This window comes from Gobius niger (genome assembly GCF_951799975.1).
Source record: "Gobius niger genome assembly, chromosome: 20".
NCBI classification, from domain to species: domain Eukaryota; kingdom Metazoa; phylum Chordata; class Actinopteri; order Gobiiformes; family Gobiidae; genus Gobius; species Gobius niger.
The window spans coordinates 21,132,540-21,152,688 of record NC_136871.1 but is presented as its reverse complement, the minus strand read 5'-3'; the positions used below and the strand labels follow the sequence as shown (position 1 = coordinate 21,152,688).

Below are 20,149 nucleotides of genomic sequence, written 5' to 3'. Positions count from 1 at the left end.
TTTAGATTTGGGAAATGCCAAACCAAACTTAAGAACATGTGTTCAATTCAGGTGGAAGTTAGGTCTTATTTATTTTTCAGTAGTGGCATAAGAATCAGAATCTGAAGAATGCAGTAAATGAAACTAGAACAACATCTATTTAATATGTCAACATGAAGCTTTTGAAGATTTATTACTTCAAAACGTCTCACAGTTGCAAAGAAAGAAATACACTTACGTTTTTGACACCCTTTTACCTCCAAATAAAGCAAGCAGAAGCAGCTTCATACTGAAAAAATACTTTTAACCATTTTTTAAAACTTTAAAACGGGTCAATGCGACACATAACAGCAGCTACCATAAGACAACAGAGGCAGCTACTTAAAAAAAAAAAAAAAAAAAAGTTACTGTTACTTAAAAAAGTTATACAAGTATACGTAAGAGTATCCATGGTAACCGCTTAACCCTAGCGGAAGTGATGTCACTGCGAATGTCGGCACGTCCTGTTTTCTTTTAGCGGGACAAATGACTGTTTACTGTTTTCCTTGATCAAACACCGCAAATGATTAGATGCATCTGAATACAGGAGGATAATGTCGCTTGATACAGAAACAGACTTTCCTCCTGGCTTGGCGCCCCTCAAAGTAAGTTTCCAAGTTGTTGTGTGATTATGCTAACTCTAACTGTGATGCCAAAGCACGGCTCGCACGATGAGGAGAAAATCTCATCCTTTCACGGCAAATATGTGAATAATGTCGTGAAACCCACGTCCCATGGCTAACTTGCATGCTGGCAGTGCAAAGCCTCGCTCACATGTTCCCATACTGTAGGATTTCTTATTGATGCAAAGCAACACAACACAACAATATGCTACCATTTCATTCCGTGTCTTTCCCCCCAGAGTGTGGATACTCTCCTGAGATGTCCCATTTGCTTCGACTTTTTAAACATTACCCTGATGACAAAATGCTCCCACAACTGTAAGTATTGTGTGGAACATTTGACTCCTTGATGAGACCACATTTTATTCTTAATGTCTCCTCAATATTCATACGTTCATCATACTTTTTTCAGTTTGCTCTCTGTGCCTCAGAAGATTCCTTTCTTACAAATTGCTGTGTCCAGTTTGCAACATGGTGAGTATAGCGGGGTCCTTAACCTACATTTCAAAGTTTGCCATGGGATTTGTACACAATGGGTTCTCACGCAGACTGCATTTTAGGAAACTACAGAACAAGATTTGAGAAATAATCGTTTACTGGATGATTTGGTCGCAAGCTTTCAAACTGCAAGGTATGTTAACATATATAATTATTTTATTATTCATAATCTGAGGAAGAGAAAGGATGTCTGATCCATGCTAAACCTTGATACATTTTCTGCCTTTACAATTCTTGTGGACATAGAAAGTATAAGGCATTACTTTCGTGTGCATTTTCCAGAGATTTACTGTAATTGGGAGGATTATTCAGAAAGGAGAAAAGTTCAGTTTTCCGGCTGTGCTGATCCATTTGTCATTGAGCTTTATTGTTCTCGTGGATTGTCTTTAAATGAAACGGGGATTATGTCATACAAGTCATACCAGTGTCTGCACGTATTGCATTGCATTTTGGACTTCTAGATCCCTGGAGCTAAAGGTCTTTATCACTGTGGATGAAGAAGGTTTATAGACCTATGTCCGCTGCTTTGGAAATTTCCTGTTCATGTGAATGTTCCCATGTTTGCATTCTATGTGACTCGCAATCTTCAAGGAGAATCCCTTTTAAAGGTCGATGTCACACGCTATAGCCATGTTAAGTTGTTAAGAGAATGATAATTGTGTAGTATCCCCACAGGCTAAAGGTTTTCCAAATGCTAATAGATATCTGGTGCGTTGTAAAGGGTCATGAGCCCTCAGGATCTGACTGTAAAGAGGGTTTGCAGCATTAAATTAGTGGATCTCAGATGGTATGGCTTCGGGATCCATCATTACCCTAAGGATGACAAGCCATAACCCACAAAAAAATAATAATTTGGCATGTATAATATAAAAATATTTCCCACAAAGGTTTTATTGAACAAGCATTAGCTATGCCTTTAAGACTGAAATTATGATCAAAACAACTCGATAGCATTATCTTTTTACAGACTCTGGTAGTGTTTACATGCAGTTTCAGAATGAAAACATTGAAAACATGTTTGCTTTAAATCATGCCAACCGCATAGCAATTATTTGAATGTTAAGTAAGGGCTTTGTGTGAAAGCTTTCCCCCGGTAATGAAGTCCTGAAAGGTCAAAGCTGAAATAAGCCATTTTAAATACTTAATCCCTTTGTCCATTCGCCATCTTTCCCCCGTCGACTGAAAGTGTTCCTGCGTCTGTCTCTGTATTGGAGAAAAATAAATGGATGAGGCCAGACGAGCTCCCAGATGCCCTGGCAGTTATCACAAAAGAGTGTTGCCGTGGCAATGTGAATTAGGGAGGTCTGATGGAGCACCACAGGGAGGCCTCTGATTGTTTGGATTTCAGGTACCCCACAGTTAACTCAGTGTCCTAACTTGTCCTGTTATACTGTATGGCAAAGGTCGGAAAACAACCAAACTAGTACAAGTTTCTGTTTATTAAATGTTGTGGCTGGCTTTTTATGTTTGATTATTCATCCCTACTTTAGTTTTTGCTGCCATCGCCATTACTTAAGCAGCTACATCTGTAAAGGTTGTCTCATAGTATGATATAGATTCCAGGAGAATAGCAATGTAGTGGCAGTAGTATTAATTTATTATTATTCTTTCTTTTTACATTTTTAACCTTCGCACTAAAATACTAGTTTTCAGTTGCATCTTTATGTTTTACTACTACTTGAATAATACATTTTAGTTCCACACTGTGCCAAAAACGCTCAGGTTGTTTTGTGTATGCATATTGTCATGCCGCTGTCAGTCAATAAGCCCTCATGTGGCTTCCTCTATGTATCAATTGGCTTAACGTTATCGCTAGTGCTAGTGGCCTGCCTTGAAACTGTGGACATAGTGATAGTCATCGCTGTCGTCAATGAGGAGCTCACGCCACAGCTTGTACTCTCTTCTTTAATTTCCTGTTGTCTAGTCGTGAGCGTCTGAAAAATAGGATGCTACGATTGTAAACTTTTCAAAAAATGTGTTGCTGCAATATTGTAAAACATTTGTCGCAATGTTGCTGTGATAGTTTTATTTGGTTGCTCTCCTCCAAGATAATAATGCATCAACAGGAGTGTCTGCCCTGGTAGCAGGTGTGGTTAAGTTTTTAGTGGTTGGCTACGGGCTGATTTCACATTCATGTTCAAATGATGTCATGCTATATTGGCTTGCAACTCTCAAAGAAAAGACTTCTTTCTTTTCCTTTTCTTTTTTTTTCTTTGACCTTGGCAAAGAAGGTAAAATTTGCTTTAAGACTTTTGAGAACCGGAGAACTGAACACTCCGATTTTGTATGAACATGTTAGAGAGCGATGAGTGATATGTTTTAACACAGACCTAGAATTATTAACTTTTGTCACTGACAGCCAGTGGCACACAAAGGCAGGGCTGCTCTAATGGGGACAGCGCGCACAAATGAAAGTTTTAAATATGGAAAGTCCTGCATCACACACCTCATTGGTTCCATTTTATTGCCAAGTAATGGCCCAGCTGTTATTTGTTTGCCTTCCACGATGGAAGCCAAAGTGTCTGCTTTTCAGACGAGAGGAGACGCTGTAATTGAGCAAATGCAGCTTAACGTCAAAAGGGCTCACTTTGCAGTATTTATTGCTGTGCGTCTCCTTTCAACTTTAATATTTTTGGACAGTGGTTCCTACCCCTTTTTGTCTGGTGTTCACCTTTATTTTTCCCATCCGTCCTGAGTGCACCCCACCTTTAGTGAAAAGCCATCTAAATAACACGTGGCATGTGATATTGACTGATTATGGATTATTTGCATTCCGGTGTTTCTGACTGTCGATTTATTTCCATTAGTCTGATCTGTTGATTTCACTGGTGATTTTGTTGAGTGGATTGTGGTGAATAATGGGACCTTGGGCCCGGTTTTATTGTGAAATTATGAAATCAATAAAGCATTTCTATTCGGTTATAACCTTATTGTTCATGCACTCCATCTGCTCTCCTTAATTGTATTTTTATGTTACTTTTAGACCAGGAAAGTATGCTTGCTGGTAGAGAACGTTTCAGGAAGAGAGTCTTGTATCCTCTTTGAATATACACTGTGTATTCCATCCTGTCTGTGTTTTGGGTTGTTTTTGCCATCTGAAAAAAATAAATGCATATAAACTAGACCGCTGCGCACAACAACATCTGTGAAAAAGAAAAATCTGTAAATGTTTTTCTCCTGTGCATTACCATTCACAAACCACTTTGCTTCTCCACCAGGCAACAGTTGTCAAAAGCAATGTTTGAGTCTCCGCCGAAGACGCCCGTTACTCCTGCTGTGTCTGTCAGATGCAAAACACCCAGAACCCCGAAGAGCAGCAGCGCACTTCTGAGCCAGTATTTTCAAAAGAAGCCTCCAAAAGAAACCAAGCTCGATGTTCCCACCACTCCACTGATGAAGGAAGAGCCGATGGATGTGGAGCTATCGTCTGTTCAGGTTTTACTTCCTGTCAAGCAAGAAAAGATAGCGTCTTTGTACGAGGGAGGTGAATCGGCACACTCGTCATCAGGGGCTAAAGATGTGAAGCCTGTTATCAAAGGTAAATTCTCTGTGTTGACTTGAATGAAATGAATGCACTGAATTTGTGACAATAGTTTATTTAGATTTGATATGAAGCTTGAAGTGGTAAATGTTATCAACTCCATGTTATAATTGGAATGATCATAGCTATTTAGGGGATATAATTCTCTTTGCAAAGAACTCATCCAGTTTCCATTATTATGTTTAAACAAAAACAAAAATATAACTACACTTCTACAAACAACAGAATTTAAGTCCCTCGCTGGCTCCTTATGGATGCTATGCTTCGCCCACTTAAGGTCCTATCCGACCTCAGTTATCGGCTGTGGGCCTAGCCTTTACCCAATGGGCAGGACCTGCATGGCAGCAGGTGGTTTTCCCCTCTCCAATGAACTTAGCAGACCTCCCCAGCCCAGTATAAGAGACAAGGGAACAAGGGAAGCTGAACTTCCCCCCAAATTTCACTAAACAAAATGACCATAAAATTATTTTGTGAATGTTTTAAAGAAGAACTAAGTAATGTGTGTACTTTTTTAATAAATCCTTTTCATAGTCCCTCTGGGGGTAATATAAGTCTTGATGGGATGATTAGGGGGTCATTCATTAGTTAATTGTCCGTGAGAGTAACTACTATACATACACAAAAGGCGAAGGGAGAGAGGGATGTTGTACATCCAATTACACAATGGAAATTATTTTTTTCACTTGGCTGTAAATACTGTTTAAGTAGTGCTGGCCGGCAGTTATCACCAGGGGGAGATGAAATCAGGTGTTTCAGTGTGCCTCCCTGTCCCTCAGAGCTGCCAGAAGCTCTATGGGAAATCCCATTGAGGCTCTACTTTTTGAAAGCGCACTGGTTTAGTCCCAGGTTTTCTTTTAGTCCAAGTTTTATATTGTTCCAGTTTAAACCCTGGTGGCATTTAGCTGATGTGCGGATACTACATTTCCCCCTAAATATTAGGCCTAATGTTATTGTTGAATTTGTATTGTAGTCAAAAGTCTACATGAATCCTGTTTGCACAAATGCTGTGTGAAAAAATGGAGGGTAATGTTGGTCCAGGTATATACAGGTCCATGATAATAAAAAGAACATATCATGAGCTTTCCCCTCTTTGAAAGACCACCAGCTAATGAATCACATAACTGAATAAACTGCTGAAATATACAGTTACATTTTCAAATGTAGTTATTGCATTATAATTTTTCATACAAATTCTCATTTGCCTTTTCTTCAAATCTCTGTTTTCGTTTTGCCCAGTGGACTGCCCTGCGTGCTCTTTAAGCGTGGCACAGAATTTCATCAATAAGCATCTGGACATGTGCCTTTCCAGTGGAGAGAAGAAGGGGAGCTTGAGAAGGTAAAATGGCCATGTACTTTGACTCAAATTGAGGCTTTCAAGCGTCGTCTGTTCTGCCCATAAAGGCGCGTAGGAACATGCAGTACAGGCAAGATAGTTAGGACATTTTCCACACATGAAAGCAGTGTAGCAGGCTTGGTGTGAGGGCTTTATGTAAGCAAAAGTGGGGCCGTGTCACTGGAAAAAATAATTTCATTAATAATATAGTTTTATTATGGTTGTAATTATGTGCATATTTTGTGCGTATTATTGCTGTCACTATAATGTTCATAAGCTTAATACCTCTAGATAAGGCATGACAAGATAATTTGGTGCGAACAATTTGTGCAAAAAAGCAAAGTGCTTTTCAGAGCAAGGATAGGAGGATGCATTAAACTACACTAATTACATTTACTCTAATAAATAATGTAAATTAAGTGAATAGTGCCAATACATCCAGTTGTCAGAGGCAGCCAGGCCGGCCCCCTCTCTTCCAGCAGAGGAACTGACTTCCCAGGTGAAGCTGATAGTTTGTTGATTGGACAAATTGCTGTGCATCTGCTGGCTAAGTGTTAAAGCCCTGAAGGACAGCCGGTAAGCACTTGCGCTTTGATCTGAATGTGGACTTGAACAAACAATGTTGCTGCAGATGGCCTTGTGAAAATGTTTCTAGTTGGTAAAGAGCTGCTGATAATATTTATTAAATGTAGCTTTGCACGTTTAGTATAACTCCATAATTTCTTATAGATTTCTTACCAGGTTTTAGCTTTTATTTTTTTCAAATTATATGCGTATGTCGTAGGGCTGTGCAATTAATCGAAATTCGATTACGATTTTGATTACAACAGTAAACGATTACAAAATTAGCATAATCGCAAAAAATCGATTATAATATTTTTTTTCTAATTTTTTCTATTTTTTTTCTAATTATTTTTTGGATTTTTGTCTTTTTTGATGGATTTTTGTCACTTTTTTGATGGATTTTTGTCTTTTTTTTTGATGGATTTTTGTCACTTTTTGATGGATTTTTGTCTTTTTTTTTGATGGATTTTTGTCTCTTTTTGATGGATTTTTGTCACTTTTTTGATGGATTTTTGTCTTTTTCTGATGGATTTTTGTCTCTTTTTGATGGATTTTTGTCACTTTTTTGATGGATTTTTGTCTTTTTTGATGGATTTTTGTCACTTTTTTGATGGATTTTTTTAAAGGCAACAAATAATCGTTTGAATAATCGTGATTTCAATTATGACAAAAATAATCGTGATTATTATTTTTTCAATAATCGAGCAGCCCTAGTATGTCGGTCCACACTAGTGATCTGTCCGGTACGGTGTGGGGATGCAGAATGTAATTAATTAAATGTAACAATAAGGATGATGATGATCAAGACAAAGAAAAAACATACTTTTTCAATTGTCTGAACAATACGACTGCTGTTGGAGTAAGCAGGCAGCTCCCTTATTGGCTTTACAAACCTGTAGCGTGCGCAGTGAGTCGAACCATGTGTGTCTTATCCCCGATGTTATGGTGACATTGATTGTCTCCATGATCCCTGTGTTTGCAGTTCTCTTGGAAAATCGAGGCGTCCAATGGCAAAGCTGGTGTACAACCTGCTCTCTCTGCAGGAGCTGAAAAGGCGGCTCAAGGAGTGTCATCTCCCGGTACAAGGGACAAGAGATCAGCTCATCAAGAGACACCAGGACTTCATCCATGTCTACAACTCGCAGTGCGACTCGCTCAACCCCAAATCCGGTAAAAAAAAAAAAAAAATCACAATGAAAGTTGGCCTCCTCCTATTTCTAGTTTTTTTAAGTGCCTTACTATATGTTCACCACCAATTACATACACCCAGTGACGAGTGATGCGCAATTGCGCATGGTGATCAAAAGCTGTCCTTTGCAGTCCAAGCACTACCGCATAAAATGTACAATAAACTGCAGTGCATTAGTTACATACTTTAATATAAATTTGTTTCACATGAATGCAGCTACTGAGGTTGTTTCAGTTGTTTATGCACACACAGTGGTGAACAATGTCCCATATTCATCCATGTTCTTGTGTCATCAGCTGAAGACATTGCCAAAGAAGTGGAGGCCAATGAGAAGATGAGGACGAAGCTGCAGGAGAAAGCAAAGCCTGTCAGTGCCACTGCCTTGTTTCATGATGCTTAAAATAATCTGGTATTTTTAAGTTGTAAAGGTTTTGATCTTTTAAACATAATGCTAAAGTGGCTCATACAAAGTGTACTGTTCAAGTAATTCCATCTGACACTGACGACCTTTTGGTAAAGCCATGCCCCCTTAGCCTAAGTATGCTAGCTCTGTCAAGTCTGTAAGTGACTTTTTGGTGCAATACCAGTGCAATATTATCGAGATTGTGGAGGAATATATTTGACTATTCGACTATTGTGGCTAAAGCACCTGTGCAAAAAATCTCTAGACTAGTCATTCTCTTGCTAAGTTGATCTCTTCTTGGCTCTCTTATGTTAGTCCAGTATTGGTTATAATATTGCCAGTCTGGGGTTTTTCACTGCTCCTGTTGTAGAGGGTTACCATGTCCAGCAACGACAGCTCATGAAACTCTTGACAAACGACATTATGGATGGTAAACCTGTATTTACTTGGCTCTAGTTAGTGGGCGGTATTCATTTAGTTAGTGTCATCACATCCGGGGTCTGTGGTAGGCATTTTATGTTTTAAACAAATGATAAGAATCCTATGATCGGCAAAAAAAAACAATGTTCATAAACAGGGCATTGCTTCTCTTGCGCTGTAACAGATCGATCATTGTATAAAACAGTGTTCGAGGCCTGGGTGCGTCAGCTGTTGCCTACCATTCACCAAGATGCGAAAATTGCGGAGGTAAACAATAACGGCGATCGCTCGTATTAGTTTCAATGTGAGGTATCTGGGTTTGGTAGCAACGGTTTACGGTTGCTATGAGGTCTGATTGTCTATGAAGTCTATTTTGGGGGCAGGGTTTTGCAGGTCAATTACTTCAGATTCTTCTGTATGATTCTGATGAGTTCTTCAGCATCAACATTACCAACCGTTTACATTTTCCTGCCCTTATCAATGTACATTTTTGTTGTTAAATTCATCTTTATGTGAATATACAAATGAACTGAACAGATATTTTAAAGGGCATTTATAAATAACATCTTTGTGTTCTACAGGTAATGGCTTTCTCCAAGAACCTGTCTGAGAATGAAATTGATGGCATGCACTCAAATTACAGTAAGTATTGAGATTTTGAGAACTGTCAATGTCCAAACAGTATCTTTGTTAGAAATATGCCTCTGATGGAACAGTCTTTTATTAGCAAACCCTGTTATTGTGGCATACGTATAGTACTACTCGTGGTCACGGCAACTTCCCTCTTTATGATAATCACGTGCTCACTTCACTGATTGTCTTCTGACACCTTACTTTTTCTCTAAGAGTTGCAGTGGAAAAGAAGGCATTTAGGCGAGTGGCCAGGTTATTAATGTACCTTCTCTCTCTGCAAAGTGATAACCGTGTTTACAATAAAACATTTACTTGAGTGCCTTTTTCCAGGGGACACTGTAATTAACATCTGGCTTATTCTAGTAATAACCCTCTATAATCATCTCATCAAATTTTTTTTTTTCATTGTGACAGTGATCTCTAGTTTATTCCCGGTCTAAGGGTCGTTTGTCACAGACACTGCACAGATACAGAAAAGTAATGTATGTTGTCACAGCTCTGTTTTGGAAGCGTTTCACCTGTTTTTATTTTATTTTATTTATTTATTTCATTTTTATTGCATACTGTTAATTGGGGCTTAAATCAAAATATTTAAATTTTTAACCTTCTCATGACCCAAGCTGAACATCATGCTTCTAAAACAAAGACTTTTTATTTGTCTGATGTTGTATGTGGTGGGATTAGGAACTGTGTTGAATACAGAAATTGTAATAATATTCCAAAGATATTCTATGCCATATCTGTACTCCTGCAGGGGGAACCACTTAGGATGCACTTTGAATAAAGCCTGCCAGGACTGAAAACAAACTCCTGAGGGGTCAAAAACTAGCAATGCATCCTCAAACCTCCCCAGGCTCTCCTCTGTGAGAAATGACTGAACTAGTGAATCTAGCCTGAATACCAAGTTTGTTAGCGCTGAAGGTTAATGCTCCATTAAGAGTCCATCCATGTAAAGTGACATTTGTATTGGCCCAGGAAGTTTCAGGTGATGTATCTAAGATGCTGCGCACAAAAGATGATTCATTCTAGTCTTTGCACTTCGACAAGCGCTGCCATGACTCATGCTAAAAAGGGCAGGACAGAATGTTCCAGGACCATTAACAATAAGCGGTTTTCTGTTCTCTGTTCTGTCATAACGCACAGTGACTTCAATAGCATCTGTGAGTAGGGATGTGCTGATACTGGTGTCGGATATTGGGGCCGATTCAGGAAAAATGAGCACCCATGATCTGGAATAGAGTTACTGTTTTGAGTGAGTTCGTTTTTTTTACTCGGCAAATATAGAGGTTTGGGTAGTTTTTCTGGATGGAATGTACGCGTAACCATGGTGACTGTTCAATCAGTTAAAAGACAACCAGAAACCCTAGAAGAAAATATATTCTGGTGGAGCATTTTAGGAGCCACCAGGATGGTAAGTAGAGGTGCTATGCTAAATACCCAAGCTGCCACTGGGTCCCTTAAGATCAAATAACAGAAGCACTGCACTAATATCAACTTTTTTAAATTTTATTTGCATAAAAAGTTGCATAATGCACCTTTTTAGTTTACATCAATCCCTGTGTCAGTCCCAGTCCAATGTATTATCTGCATCTGCGTTTGTTGCCATGATAGGTTTGCATTCTGATAATATGCGGGGCAGTCTTGGCTAGATTCAGGTTTCAGGATTTCACACCTTCCTGGTTGAAACTGCCAAGCAAAGGCCAGGGGATGCTTTTGTATTTTTGTATCTTTGTTTTTTTTTTTTTTTTTTTTTTTGCAGGCATCAACTTTGTACCAACCTCTTGCTGTTGCATCTATTTTGCAAGGACCTCTTGCTTTTTTTACTCAATGCAAACCAGTGCCTTATGGATAATAATCAACAGGCTTACTATTAATGAAAGTCTTCCATTCAACCACTATCTGAATCTGAATTTTAACCCGTGGACAAATGCTGAAAAGTTAGTCGGTCCCAAACAAAACCATAACACTTCCTGTCTTGCATAAATATGTAGATTCCATTCATATTTCCTTCTTTTTAACAATGTGACTCATCTCTTTGGTAAACAATAGCTTCACAGCTGTGAATCTATTCCTCTTTAGATGCTCTAATGCCTCTTAAGAGGAATAGATTCACAGCACACATTATTTAATAAGCTTGTATCATGTTCGGCACTTTGCCTTGTTACTGTGCTCTCTTGACCCAATTCTTGGCATAATTACCTTTTAATGACAAATAACAAGGAAGGAGCACTCTCCTGCATATCTGTTTTGCATAACATTTCAGAGGTACCATAAACACAAGCAGAGTCAAAGGACGGAGCCAGTGTTCCGGTTTGAAAGGGTTACGGCCCCAGTCACAGCCCACTGACCATTGTCCCGGCAGCAGTCATGCATAGAGCTGCCAAGAGAAGGGTTTTCTTTCTCTTTTAGCTGCTGAAGAGTCACCTCAGTAATACGTTTAATTACTTTGACAAATAAACTTCAAACACAATTAACAAATGGACATTATAACTGTAGTCCTTGGCCAATTGGCAAAAAAGGGGCAGTAGTAGTGTAGAAGTAATTGCATAACAATTGTAGTAGTTAAATATATAATTTAAATAAATGTACAGCATGTGTAATTTACAATCACTTGGCTTTTCTAAAATTGTAAGTGTACTTACTCCAACTTCATACATGGGCAGACTATTCAGAGTCAGTAGTTTTAGTAATTGCATTTGGCTATAAAAGCCTATGTTTCTCAATAAGATTTAACAGCAGTAGGCAGCCTCTCTCCCTCTGGCATTTAAGAACATTATTTGACCTGTGTTTTGGATGGTGGAACAAGATAAAGAGCTTGTTGAAAATACCTCTGTGGCGCTAACTTTACGTTGTCAAACAGATGTGACGCAGAGAAGGTGAGCTCTATAAATAGCGGTTCTCCAGGCTGATAACCTCTTGATTTATTTGGCGGCGATGTGGATGACTCACTCCGTGTCACAGCAGAGAGCATAGGAGTGTGAAAGGCAGCAAAGGCAGGAGTCTTTGTGCAATGGGTTCTAAGCTCTCATTAGTATTTTCATCTGCATATACTAGCCTCTATCAGTCTAGCATATTACTCTAAAATATACCATGGTGCAGTCTGTGCAGTAATTGACTTTTTAATGTTTTTACTTGTATCATGTTGGCAAAGTCTGCATTGAACAGATGTGTTTTAGGGCATGGATTTTGCTATATACATTTCTTGCATGCATTTTATGGGGTTCTGTATTTCCACTTTACATATTTAGGCCATTCAGTTTGCTTGATGTCCATGGATGGTGTGTTATATCTCTTGCCTTTACATCCAGGCATATTGACAGTTTGCTGGCGCGTGCTCTGTGTCACAGGGAAGCAGCACAGCGGTGATTTCACTCGTCTGATTGCCCAGGTCCGAGGACGCCTTCAAACCTCGAGGCCAGCGGGGATCAGTGCTGGAGAGGAGGATGTACACTCGGCCGCTGCAGGTACACAAACATAGCTTTTCAAACAGATTATACTGCTGTCACACATGCTGTGTCAGGTTCACCTTGAGTTGTGGTAAAAATGTATAAAATCCCTATAAGCAGCACCGTCTGAAAAAAGTTTGTGCTTTGGTACTGAGCTTGCTCTGTCACTGCTTTTAATGTCGTAAAGCAACAAGGAACGCAACACCGCTACCAACCAGGAAGTAGTTTCATACTGTACACCGTAGGGCCCAACCGATATTCGGGGATTTTTAATGATTTTTTATGATAGAGACTTCCCGTTTCCTGGGAAAGGGCTCAGTTTGGGCTTTAAAACGAACCCTCTCACAACTTCCTAGGCCTCAAGGGAGCAGATACATTTTGCGGTGAATTACGGTCACCAGTTTGTTCACCTATTTTACATAATATTTGTTTGTGTATCATTTCTGAACCATTAGAGATGGAGACTTACCGTTTTTTTCATTTGGGAATTTACTGATTTTTGTCTTTCAAACAAGCTCCATCTGAAATACCGACTAAACATAAATATACAGCGCCCCCTTTAAAAATGCCAAAGTGCATTAACTTTGAGAGACTGAAATATGAACTGCTAAACTAAGACCAGAAAGATGCTGGTACTGTTGCCCCTTAGAGTCAGGACTAACAGAACATCTGATCTACATTATTTCGTTGTACAATTGTATAATGACAAAGTTCTTCCATTCATTTTTCTTATTAAATGGCTGCATCATTGCAACCTTTGTGAATTGTGCTGCCCCAGTTTGGGTGTACCGGTTATCTGCTGTCATGTCCCTGTGATTGTTAGAAAATATTGTGTCATCAAAAAGGGTTATTTATTTCCTGTCTCCTATTGACACTTGACAGACCCCAAAGGAATCATTGTGATTGAAAATAGTGATTCCGACGAGGAGTCGAGTCGCAGAGATCTCCTGTCGTCGAGTTCCACTTGTAGCGACGTGTCCATTAGCAGGTGAGAAAAACCATTTCACCGGCTCAATGATTACTCACTCATTTGTTTTGTAGCGCAATAAACCTAGCTTTGTTTCCTTTATTGTTAAAAAGACAATGCTGTTTTTTTTACTCAACAATTTTACTGTTTTGAGTTGGTTAAACATGCACTTCAAAAGGCATACGTAAGAAAAATGATGATGAATGATGTACCCGGCCGCTGTAAACTTTTAGAACACGGTCTAAAGCTTGATCCGTAAATAAACCTTAAAAAATAAATAAATCCATAAACAAACTACAAGCTTCGGTATGTCGAATAGCGCGTCATTGTGAAGCGCACACAGCAGCATGGGTCTTCCCAGGCTATGTTGTCTATGTCAAGATCTATAAATTAAAAAAAAAAAAAATAGAAAGGTAAATACAGTCTAGATCAGAAGTTTAAGACCAGGTGAAAGATGGCAAAAATTCACATTTTCCATGGTTGAATCCAATATCGCCAATATGCAACAACAAGAAGTTACACAGATTAGACCAATTCATTGTTTTCAATAAAAGCTTTACTTATTTTCTTACTCCTTCTTCTTCTTGTTGCTGAATACTGAAGTTCTCTTTGGAACCTTCTCTCCAACCATACAAAAAATGTTTTGCCACTTTTCAACTGGTGTTAAACTTTTCTTTGGGAGTGTATTACATTTATTATGACTTTTTAACAGGCATAGTAGAACAAAATATGACAACTTGCTTTAATACATAATGTGGGCAGGTAGCATGTTGAAAGCACAGGATGTATACTGATGTGATGTATGTGAGACTTTACCTACTTGTGTTTTGGTCGGCTGGAAATTAAATTCCAGTCCATTTCCTGTCCATTTCCTGAGGCCTCCTCATCTCGTAATTAAGAAAGAGCCCCTAGGCACTCTCAGGTATCTGCATGGGGGTCGCGGGAACAGCTAAAGTTTAAGAGTAATTGTTGATCCCATCCCATCTGGGGAATGGGACAGACTGGATGATGTGGTAAACATGTCATGCCTTCACTTAGAACAGGACAGTATGTTTGTTATGATTGAGATGCCTTTGTTAGAAATGACAGATGGTCACATAAACCTCTAGAGATCCTGTTCCACCTGTGCCTTGAGTCTTGTTGAAATGTCATGATTTGTGATTATTGGTTTATATATTGGGTCAGTGAAACCTGGATGTTGAGTTGAGTATAAAAGTTTTAACAAGTTGCCATTCGGTTCTCAAACATAAGAGGAATAATTTCATGTGTTTTCAGGGAATTGCTCATGGCCCTTACGTACAATGGTTGCATGGCAACAGTTATGGAAATATTGCCTCTTCATATGTCACATTTTGTGAACCAATTACCATACACCAACTTGAACACACAGCATGTTTGCAACTGGTTTGGCTGCTGCCATTGTGCAAATGAATACATTTTTTTTCCCCAAGGCAGTCTGCCGTTTCTAAAACTGTGTCCTTCCTGCATGTTTCATGGACAATTACACAGCGAGGCACTTCAGCAAGATAGAGTTGAATATTTGTTTGTAACATAAAGCTTTCTTAGGCATATTCCACATGGGAAGTGTGAAGCACGCTGGTGGATCAGGTACCTGAAGGGTTATAATACCTAATCTCTAAATCATACCTTCCACCTGCGTGAAAGTTCAAGTGTTTGCTTCTGGGAGCCTCAGAACAACAGCCTTAACATATGAAATCATCCCTGGAAATAATAGGTTCTCTTTTCCTCCAAGTCTGAACTACTCTGGGATTTTGTCTTTTCTTGAAATGTTGTAGATTTACTAAATGCCCCTATAGTAGTTATTTAAATGTACAGACTATGGCATGAGGCTGTGCTGACTGAAGTCAGAAATGTGTTCAGTCAGTCTAACTATTTATAAAGAGCTTTTCATTCATTTCCTGTAACACACAGTGCTTTACAGATTTAAAAATCCCTCACACACAGAGATTGTTAGAAAGTCGCTGGCTGGGTTCCACTGGTGTCATTTTCAAAAACAGTCCCTACGGAGCGTCTGAAACGCTGCTAAATTGGCAGCGCGCCGCTCGTCAGGCGGACATGGAGCGGCGGACACGATTTTACGATTTAGCCATTTTCCACATAATCGATAGTAATAATAATAATAGTTTTTAAAAGTGTGAATTAATTCAATTTATCGCCCAGCCCTACCACCAACACCCTCCTACTCCCACATAAGCAAACACATCTCACCCCACCCTCCTCCTCTGAGACTCATAACAAACACACACAAACCCACATAATAATATATGCAGAGCAGCGCAACCACCAGAGCAACCACACAGGGCGCCTAGAGGAGGTGTGACAAACCTCCACCCAATTCCAATAGACAGCAGTCAGGCCATCCATTGCTCCTAGGGCAGAGGAATCCTTCATTCAGTCCATGCTCGGTTTGTAATCCAGCCTGAGAGAGATGTACCTCTAAGGCGCACTGAGTTGCCTTGTGTATGAAATGCACAGTATAAATAAACATGCCTTGCCTTAAAGCACCAATTTGTCCCATCGGCCCCTTGACCACCACCCGCCATTCACTCACACACAACTCAGATGGGCCAAGTTCTAACCAGGCCCGTCCCTGCTTGGCTTCCGGTATCTAACAATACTGACAGGGGGCCATAATCTTACTCCTTATTACCATATTTTATGGTTTGCAGAGTCCTGGTCAACAGCTCCCACGATCAAAATGTCTATGAATTAAATGTGTTTTCTGTTTTGCCTCCTCCACAGTTCCATCTCTGATATCTTTGGTCCTGACCCTGGCCAAGGGCTTGAGTAAGTTATTCTGCTGCTTTGATGATTAATATATTCGCTTAGCCATCTTCTGACACTTACAGTTCTCGACAGATATGTTTATCAATACTATCTGTTAGAACCAGGAGTGCTGCTCCTCCGTTACATTACCTCCTAGTCCTAATTCATTTGAAGTAGTTGGTAGTAGTTGCCACTCTTGAGAGCCTTGTATCTCTTAATATATAAAACAAGATTTTGTGACAAAGTATTTGGTTCATTCATTTTGTATTTTTTTTAATTGTCTTGGTACATCTAATAACTGGCTGTTCATTTTGGTGATCAAGCTGCATTTTTGCGTAGTGTTTTATCTGCTATTAGAAACCGATGGCCCCATTCAGTAGCCTGTGAATCACAAACAAGCCTGCACACATGGCATATCTTCCTCCTCAACTAATCACTCAGTCGGCAGAAACCTTTTCCCTGAATGATGAAGCACCCACACAAGGTGATAAAGTGTGGATGAAAACATTTTCCAGCTGCTATACTTATATGAACGCATTTCACACGGTTCGCTTTTAACGGTACTCTAGATGGGGAAGACTGCATCCCCGAGTTGCGGGCTTACAGTATCTCCTCCTGATTGTCCTTCCACGATGGACATTTGGCTGCCAGCTATTTTTAGCAGCTTTTCTGAATGCATAGTTTGTACCACAGTCACACTGGTCCTTGGGATGACTCATTAACTGGATGGGAGGAAGTGAATGCGCTTTTAACCGGTGCGAAAATCGATCAAGGATAACTTCAACTTCCTCTGTCTAGCTCTGTTCGTGACACTGCTTCACACTGCTATTTAACTGGCTCAGCCCTGTTTGGACTATTCACTGCATCCTGGTGTTTGAAATATGTCTGAACTCATTTCAAATCACCATAGTAAATATATATATATTCATTTAATCTAATGGTAAAGCAGGCCATTCCTCTTGGCAAAAAGCCTCCAGTTCCTGTACATTTCTGGGCTGCTGTGCATGTGTCTTGCATGAACAGTGTGTTTGAGCTCTCCCCATCAGCAAAACATCTCCATATTTCACAGTACATGCACCATACCTACTGTGAAATATGGAGATGGTTCGCTGATGCCAGTGGCTCCAGCAGAATAAAGTGACGGTCCCGTTAGTGGCCATCTCAGTCTCCTGACCTAAATATCATTGAACCACTGTGGGGAGAGCTCAAACGCGCTGTTCACGCAAAACAGCCCAGAAAATAAAATGGTAAATCAGATTCAAATCAAGGTTAAAGATAGAATTATTAAATCACAATGCGTTTTTAGGCTTTAACAAAATATGTGTATTGTGTAAATCTGATCAGCTCATTCTGAAATACACTGTGGCCCATATTTGCAATAACGGTCCATTGACGATGTCCCGTGCAGCCCCACTCTGATTATCCCTCCGCCGTGTTTAAATGTTAGACACTGGGCTTTGTCACCGCCTACAGGTTGATGGACTGTCACTATCTGGAGAGCACTTGATCTCTACGTAACTGCCTCCACATGTATGCTCTGTGGTTTAAGAGCTCCACTTTGGTTTGTCCTTTAAAGAGATTTTTCACTGAGTGTGCACCACTTTAAGTCAAGGGTGATGCTGGAATGGCTTCGCGACTTGATGTGTCTGGTTGCTATGGGACTAATGTTGAAGAGCAGCCATGTGCAGGTGTTTTTTTGTTGTTGTTTTTTTACACAGCAATAATGAAAAGATACACATTTGAATATACTGTATATTAGATTATACTAGGTTCAGTCCTTGTTTAATAGCCAGGACGGAACCTATAACCTCAAGTCTGTGCTTACCATGTGTAGTACAGTAGTATTGGGGTGCACCATATATCAATGTGGCCATATATCCTGACATTTTTTTGTTTTGTTTTCCTCTTTTTTTCTGCTTTTGTGCAGCTTTGTCCCAAGCTTCATCCAAAACACAGTATTATATATAAATAATCTTTATTATTCAGGAAAGTCAAGTTCTTGTTTGCACAGAAATAAATTATTCTCGGCAAAGGCAGGGAAAGTATGTGAATGCCTTGGGCCTAATTTAAGGCATTTATCTGTGCACCGTGAGACCGCCTGTTGTTTGAGATAGCTGCACAAACACTTTCTCTTCTGCAGGGAACAATAAGTATGGATGCTGTCATGCTGGGCCTGCCTTCTCTTCTCTTGCGTGTGAGTGGTGATGGACAAGTCTGAATTTTTTTTATTTTATTTCTAAATTGAAAAAAAAAGGTTAATTTCAAACCTACATCTGTTTTTTCAAGAATAAGACTCCGCTGCTTGTCTGTAATAATTTCAGCATTCAAAACCATTTCGGACAATTGTACCAAATAGAGGAAGGGCGGAAGGATTATTTTTGCATGACATATATTCCATTCATTAATGAAAACAAATACAAATCAGTGAGTTGTATTATTGATTGTGAAGAATGAACTAGAATACGAGTTTACCGCTTCGCTATGAAAGCTTTTAACACGAGAGATCCTTTTAAAATATGTTTTGTCAACTCAAGTTTACATGTCACCTCCGCTGTTTTCTATAGACTTGCTGAGCCCACGTCGTCTGTACAGGAAAACGGCACCCTCAAAGCTGACTGGGGGGGATGCTGACTTCGGAGACATGATCAATTCTTCCAAAATGAAAGAAAGCTGAACAGTGACATGGACAAATACTACATTTGCAAATTCCAGCCGTTTCTGATAAAGTCTTGTATTAGTCATGTTCAAGTTGGCCAATTTTCATAGTTTTCAAAATGTTATAAGCTGCTGCTGCTGCTGCGTATGCCTGTCTATCAGTATTCTTCCTGATTTTGTAAGTGTCTCTACATAATACAAATTAAACTAAGCACAGATTCACTACACAGACGTTATTTCAGTGTTTTATTTTAAGTACGATGCAATGATGGTCTTTTGCATTCCACGAATCAAATCTTTATTTCAACAGGAAATTCAATAGAGCATGAAAATCTTAAACGTTTTCCTTTGTACTGCTTCTGAGTCAAGTTATTTCTTTTATGCATGCATATTTTTGTGTGAAATGCTTAAGTTTTCCTTTGTGTTAATTTAATGACACCTACCTGTTTGTCTAAACCTAACTGTATATAGTATTTTTTAGCATTTATTGTTTCAATGTTCATGCTGAGTTCAAGTTTTCAATTTCAATAAATATTTAAAGAGGCAGTTCTGTATTGTGTCTGTCTATCTCCGCTGATATGGGCCTGAGGCGGGAGCACCCTGGGACATGGACTTAGAGAAATTCTTTGTCTCTCTCTCTCTGAAATGTTGGGGGAAATTAAAGTAACATTTTCATCTGATTTGGTCTACCTTTTCAAACACAGTTCCTCTTGATAATCTCATCATCGAAACTCTCCTTAATCCAATTTGCTCTGCTTGTGCAAAGTTCATGTCTACCACAGTGGGCAGTGTAAGCAATGGACATCCCCGATCAATGTTTATTACTTTTAGAACACCGCCTGAGTGCACACGTTTGGGATCATGCCATGATTAACAAAGATTGTGCCTGGAGCCTTTGAGCCTTTGAGCACTGCACTGTTGTGTCTGTTGCAGTTCAACCAATGCCAGTGTCCTCATTTAGAAAGCTTGCTTACGCCTTACGCATGGCGTAACCTGCTGTCTGCGCCAAACCTGGCTTTTATAAAACATCTACTTGGCCTGGAACTTTGCTCATCTCCACTCCAGCTTTGAC

At 39.5% G+C, this 20,149-nt stretch overlaps 1 protein-coding gene across 2 annotated transcripts; it reads left to right on the top strand.

Moving 5' to 3' along the window:
• Window positions 1–499: 499 nt before the first annotated feature.
• Window positions 500–19,209, top strand: rad18 (RAD18 E3 ubiquitin protein ligase). Of its 2 annotated transcripts, XM_079579113.1 has the most exons (13): window positions 500–623; window positions 881–959; window positions 1,054–1,115; window positions 1,202–1,272; window positions 4,358–4,677; window positions 5,917–6,016; window positions 7,560–7,747; window positions 8,063–8,133; window positions 9,171–9,231; window positions 12,570–12,686; window positions 13,560–13,656; window positions 16,399–16,443; window positions 18,987–19,209. In XM_079579113.1, exons 1-13 carry the CDS (start codon window positions 573–575, stop codon window positions 19,051–19,053), a joined length of 1,329 nt encoding a protein of 442 aa, XP_079435239.1. In that variant the 5' UTR covers window positions 500–572; the 3' UTR covers window positions 19,054–19,209. The 2 variants fall into 2 exon arrangements, with proteins under 2 accessions (XP_079435239.1, XP_079435240.1); XM_079579114.1 differs by lacking the exon at window positions 16,399–16,443.
• The last annotated feature ends 940 nt before the right edge of the window (window positions 19,210–20,149 follow it).

Coding starts and splice junctions, on each gene's coding strand:
- rad18 (XM_079579113.1), top strand. CDS start 573: ATGTCGCTTGATACAGAAACAGACTTTCCTCCTGGCTTGGCGCCCCTC. Junction 624..880: donor CTGGCTTGGCGCCCCTCAAA/GTAAGTTTCCAA, acceptor CTTTCCCCCCAG/AGTGTGGATACTCTCCTGAG. Junction 13,657..16,398: donor AGCGACGTGTCCATTAGCAG/GTGAGAAAAACC, acceptor CCTCCTCCACAG/TTCCATCTCTGATATCTTTG.